This window comes from Manihot esculenta, chromosome 14 (genome assembly GCF_001659605.2).
Source record: "Manihot esculenta cultivar AM560-2 chromosome 14, M.esculenta_v8, whole genome shotgun sequence".
Lineage (NCBI taxonomy): Eukaryota > Viridiplantae > Streptophyta > Magnoliopsida > Malpighiales > Euphorbiaceae > Manihot > Manihot esculenta.
In genome coordinates, this window is record NC_035174.2 from 473,687 (window position 1) to 479,692 (window position 6,006).

The 6,006-nt window shown below is 34.5% G+C and overlaps 1 protein-coding gene across 3 annotated transcripts; it reads left to right on the forward strand.

Annotated features, from left to right (window-relative positions):
- Nucleotides 1-1,400: 1,400 nt before the first annotated feature.
- On the forward strand, nt 1,401-5,660 carry LOC110600636. Of its 3 annotated transcripts, XM_021737508.2 has the most exons (6): nt 1,401-2,163; nt 2,286-3,034; nt 3,761-3,829; nt 3,909-4,313; nt 4,514-4,719; nt 5,021-5,660. In XM_021737508.2, exons 2-6 carry the CDS (start codon nt 2,617-2,619, stop codon nt 5,264-5,266), a joined length of 1,344 nt encoding a protein of 447 aa, XP_021593200.1. In that variant the 5' UTR covers nt 1,401-2,163; nt 2,286-2,616; the 3' UTR covers nt 5,267-5,660. The 3 variants fall into 3 exon arrangements, with proteins under 3 accessions (XP_021593200.1, XP_021593199.1, XP_021593201.1); XM_021737507.2 differs by having other exon boundaries at nt 1,401-3,034; XM_021737509.2 differs by lacking the exon at nt 3,761-3,829 and having other exon boundaries at nt 1,407-3,034.
- The last annotated feature ends 346 nt before the right edge of the window (nt 5,661-6,006 follow it).

Below are 6,006 nucleotides of genomic sequence, written 5' to 3' on the forward strand. Positions count from 1 at the left end.
TTTATTAAATTATTATAATTTTAATATTTATGATTAAAAAAAAAGAGATAACTAAGAGATCTAAGTTTTAAGGAATTATAAAAACAATATTAATTAAGGGTATTAGTATTAAAAATCTAAATTTTTTCACTTTTTACGTTTTAATTTATTTTTTTAATATAATAATTTAAATTTTAAAAATATTTTATAATTTTATCTAAATTTGAAATAAATAAGTATGTGTTGTTGGATAAAGTGATATGTTTTTTTTTTTTTTTATAATACTTTCTAATAGGATTTCTTTTCCCTCTTCTCTGCATTTCCTTTTAACATCTCCGGCCAACCCTCCCAATTATAAGAAAGGTTTTGATTGGACTTGGTAGGAATAATCCATTTCCTCCATTCTTGGAGCTTCTTCCCATTGACAGCTTCCTCCCAATTCTAAAAGATTTGCTTCTTTTGTCATGTACTGTAGAGCCATAGACACCTTTTCTTTACCTCCTCTTGTCGAAAAATCAATTTATTGGGAAGGTTTTCTGCCTTAGAATTTGAAATTGAAAAACTAAAACAGGTTTTCTTTGTCCAAATTTTGGCAATTGATGTCCTCCTCCTCAACTCGTCACGTGGTTTATCATCCTACCCTTTGTGAATTCTTCTGAAATTGCATTGCTTTGAAGTATGGGAGCATTACAACTTCTTTTAAAACTCATCTCACCAATATGTTCATCATCATCAACTTCTTTTATAACTCATCTCACCAATATGTTCATCATCATCATCAACATCAATAGAATCCTTATCAGAACAAGAGTATTTGTCTTTGCTTCAGAAGTCTTTCTCTGAAAACTTTGCAGCTGTTCCAAGTGGATTCAGAATTAATACTCAATACTCAGAGTTTAAGAATGAACGTTGGGTTGCATAGGGACCAAATGATCATTTAATTGTTCATCCTTCGAGATTATACTGGTAAGACTCGGAGTGTCCTCATCCATGCACCCATTAAATATACTAGTTTCTCCATCTTCTTTCTTATTTCCTAAGTAATGATGCTCCTTTACCTCTACATCCTGAGCACAAAACAAGTTTCCAAATGAAGCGTTCCGATTCGATTCCAATTCCAAATTCGATTCTGCAAATTTCCGAACGAAGGTATCATCCGAGTTGCTCAACCACAGATACTTATTCATCTCAAATTTAAATTTAAATAAAATTTAAATTATTATAAAAAAATTTAATTAAAATGCAAGAAAATTTGATTTTAATCTTAATTTAATTGAGACAAAAGGAAGTTTTACAAATTAATATTTTTAAATCTTTTTAAATGATAAATAATTTTAAAAAAATTAGAAAAAAGAAAAAAACAACTGACAAAAAGAAGAGGTCCATATCCATGGGTCAAATGGTGGGGAAAAAGATAAATGGACAGAGGATATGACGGTGGTGATTGAAAAATGGGGAAGTAAGAGAGAGAGAAATGAAAAAACTGTGTTAAGCGCGGCTTTTCTGAGAAGTGCAACGGGAGTTGAGTGCTTTGCTCTGACAATATTCTCTCTACCCTGTCTTCTTCACTGTTCTCTTGGGTTCCTGTGCTGTGCTCCTTCCATATATGAAGATCACAGCTCCTTTTCTCCGTTTTTATATTTTTAAAAGCAAATGGAAACATAAACCATTTCTCTCCTCCTCTTCTGTCTTCTTTAACTTCTTTTCCCTCTTAGGTCTTCAGCTACTGCCCTTTTGATTTCTGTCCTTTATGCCTTTTCTTTTCTCATTTTCAGAAAAGACATCACTTATGAGAGAGAGAGTTTTTCCATAAACCCATCTATTCATAATTGCTCCTTTGAAAAATGATATGATTTTTCTTATGGGAGTGGAAATCTCAAATGCACCAATTTATTGCTCACATTTATAGCCTTCTCTTATTTCCGCTTCTCTGCCCAATACCCATTGATATCGAGTACCCTTTCCTCTCCATTAATACCCCAGTTCATTGGTTTTGTTCAGGAAACCTTCATCTCTGTGCCCCAACCCACTTCTAACTTTTCAGCATCAATTGGGTTTCACATTCGTTTTCTATTTCTCACATAGTTTGCCTTCTTGGTGTGGCTATTGGATCACATTCAAATGCTCGTGCTTTTGGAGCTCTGCATTCTGTTGCTTAATGATGCCATTTTTACCATCAAAATGGTAAACCATAAGTACTTGTGTAGTAAAGCTTGTGTTTTTATTTATATTTCTGGTGTTATATAGTGATTTGCTGTGTACAACTGCTTGGTTGTATGCTCTTCTGCAATGTTATATTTACAAAGGGTTGGAGGAAACCACTTGATGTCTTCAAAGCAGCTCATTTGCGGATGGAAAGTCAATTTGGAGCTGATAATGCATTCCCTTGGTTTTTAGATAATTGGTTTATGGTTTAAGGGATTTATATTTGGAGGCCCTATTTTTGAGATCTTAGCTGATTTTTACATTTCTGAATATGCTTTGACCATTTTAACTCAAGGATTTAGATTGCTCCCCTTTAGGTATGGGGAAAAAAGAAGGAAGAAACGAGCTTTCCTAAATCCCACAGTATTGTTATATATTGACGAAGCTTCTTCATGTTAGTGAGGTTTTTGCAAAGAAAACCGTGGATTGAGGATGGATTTCTTCAAAGTGAAGAAGTTCAGAAAAGCCCAAAAACCAGAGCCAGAGAAGGATTTAGAGGATAAGCCTGTGGCACAACCAGAGGAATCAAAGAGTGAGAATGCACGCGGTGGTACTGATATTGTAGCTGAATCTGAGGAAGATGATGATGATTTTATAACAAATGAGGTGAAGAGGAGGTTGAAAGAACTGAGAAGAAACAGTTTCATGGCATTAATACCTGAAGAAGAGTCATGCCCTGAAGAGGAGGAAGATGAGGAGGAGGGTGAAGGAGAGACAAACTCTATTGAATGGAGGGATGTTGAAGCAGAAGGAAGGAAATGGTGGAGTGGGTTTGATACTGTGTATGAAAAGTACTGTGAACGGATGTTGTTCTTTGATCGGATGATTTTGCAGCAGCTCAAAGAAAACGGTAAGCATTGTTATGTTTTTATCCAGTTTTTGTTCCTGCTTTTACATATTTATACAGCAAGTTCTGTTAGATAATTGGTGCATTTGGGGATCTTTACTTGGACAGCAACATTTCTTCCTTCATTCCTTTCATTTAACTTGTTTTTTATGCAAGATTTTTCTTATGCTTGTCTTAAATTTATTTACAGTCCAGATAACCTGAGTTGACTAAATATTGTGGAGTTCCATGTTACTCTCATTGGATTTAGAGTTTACCTATAGGAAAGACTAATCAATTAGCCTCCTGCAAATACATCTAGGGTGATTGGATTGCAAAATTTCAACCCAAATCACATTTTGGATCACCAGAGAATCAAGGTCTGGGAAAGAAGTTGGTGTGATCATTCCTTCAATTTCATCTTAGGTTGCTCTTCATCCATCTCAAGTGACATTTTGTTAGGGGTTTTCCTTTTCATTTTCCAGAAGTTACCACGATATAGTCCAGACAGAGTTGCTAAGTGAGAGGTTGTTTTGTTGAGATTATGAGGTCTTGCCTTCGCTGGTGCCCTTGCACTAGTTATGAATGTACGAGTAAGGACAAGGGAAGCAGATGTTACAAAGAAAGAAAGTAGAGAACTTTATGGGTGGAACGGAAAATTGATGGTACAAGAGGACAATATTTATGATCCGTCATTTCTATATGCCTTTGATGTGTTTTTTCCTTCTGTTATTATGTTATATTCTGCAGATAAAATTTATTCAAAGGATTTATGGCATCTACAGTTGCCTTGTTTCTCCACAACATTTCTTCCCACTGGTATATTTATTTATCCCCAGTTTCTAGTCTGAGTGCTGTACAGCATGCAATGACCTTGTCTATTGTGTGACACTGACAGGCCGTCATACTCCTTTAACCCCTTCGCCGAGGTCTGCCACAAAGAAGCTAACATCCCCTTTCCGCTGCCTTTCATTGAAAAACATGGAAGAACCTGAAGATGAAACTGAACACCTGCAGCAGCCATGGAATGACCCATATCAAGATCTTGAAATTGCATATGTAGCTCAAGTTTGCTTAACTTGGGAGGCACTTCACTGCCAATATACTCAATTGATTCAGAAAATATTGTGCCAACTTGAAGGCTCAATGTGTTACAATCACAGTGCTCAACAGTTTCAGCAATTCCAAGTTCTATTGCAAAGATATATGGAAAATGAGCCCTTCGAGCTAGGTGTCAGAGCAGAAATTTATGCTCGTGCAAGGAATCTGTTACCCAAACTGCTTCAGGTTCCAAATGGAAAAGGTATATTCATGGTGATGAATTGAGGGAGAGAGAGGAGACTTGTGTTGTATTTATTCTTTTCTGTTTGAAGTTCTCTGCTTTATAGTAGTGTCTAGTACTCAATTTACTGGCTCCAAGTAATTTCACCATATAGTATCCCTGTTCAAATGAAAATGAGTCTTTTTCTGCAAGTAATTAATTTAATGTTTGAATAATTTCAGGTTCAAATAGAGAAGAGAAAGGTGAAATGGAATCTGATATACGGGTGCTGGCACCTGATCTTATCAAAATTATGGAGAACTCAATCCTTACTTTCCATCTTTTCCTGAAGATGGACAAGAGAAAGGCAAACAGTGTTATGAACTTGTTTGGAAGTCAGAACCAAATTGCAACCCCTCTTCAACTGATTCAATCTTCACTTGAGAAGGTATGGTTCTCTCATCTTATATATATAATTTCTTGGTTATTTCTCAGTCAACGTTGCCTTTCATTAATTATGAACCATAACAGAAGGTAGAGCTGGGGTTACAGTGGCAGATTCAAACCTGAGAGTCTTCGTGTGACCAATTGAAATATTGATTATGAATCATAAACTTAACATAACGTTTCAGTCACAAGAAACGTTCATCTTCCCCCCTCCCTCTCCCCTGGCTTTTCTTTTATCTTTTTTGTTTTACGATCAGTGATAACAACTTTAGTAACCATTAAGTCATCCTATTAATTAGCAGAAAAGGATGAGGTTGAAGGAACTGTGTAAGAAGAGTAAAGGCTGGAAGGAGAAATCTTGGCCTCAAATGTACGAGAATGTTGAGCTGTTGTTTGGTCTCATAGATGTTAAAATCTTGTCCAGAGTTCTTCGGATGGCGAAGATCAGTAAAGAGCAGTTAATATGGTGTGAAGAAAAAATAAAAAAGCTAGCTTTAGCAGATGGGAAGTTGCAAAGAGACCCCTCTCCCATCCTGTTCCCTTGTTAATATGTGCCAATATACAAGCAGGATTATCAGATGGCAGGAAGACACTGACCCATTCTTTGAGCCGTAAATTTGACGAAGGGATACCTCTCCAATGGCATTTATAAATCTGTGTACTTGTGTAGATGAATAGATAGTACAAATTGCCTGTATCTGTTTATCTTCATAAAGGACATAGACATCCTCCTATGAAGTTTGTTGTTTAGGAAACTGAGCAGTTTTGCATCAAGTGGGAAGGGTTGGAGAAGGAGATGTCTGTAGGGTATCTAATATGATTTATACGTGTTTATTGTAGTGAAATTGCTTTGAACTGCTAGCAGGTTAAGAGCTTGTGTCTCTTCAACCACATTGCTCATGTTTTTGTGATTTAGGAAGTTTATATATGGCTTTATGTGAAGAGTAGAGGAGCTCTTCTTTCTTTATAGATAATATTAAAAAATAGCAGTTTAGATAAAACTGTCCTGTTATTTTAATTAAAATGTATAGAATTTAATTTTAAGTTAATGTTTAATATTTAATATTTATATATAGAGAAATTGATAAATGATATATTTAAATTTTTATAGTTATGTTAAATGATATTTTTAAAATTATTTATTTGTGTAGAGTGACATACTTAATATATTTTTATTTTTATTTTTAAATTATTTAATAATATTATTAATTAATATATTTATAATAAATATAATATATTATTTTTATTATTATAATTTATATATGACTTTTTAATTTTCTATTATTAT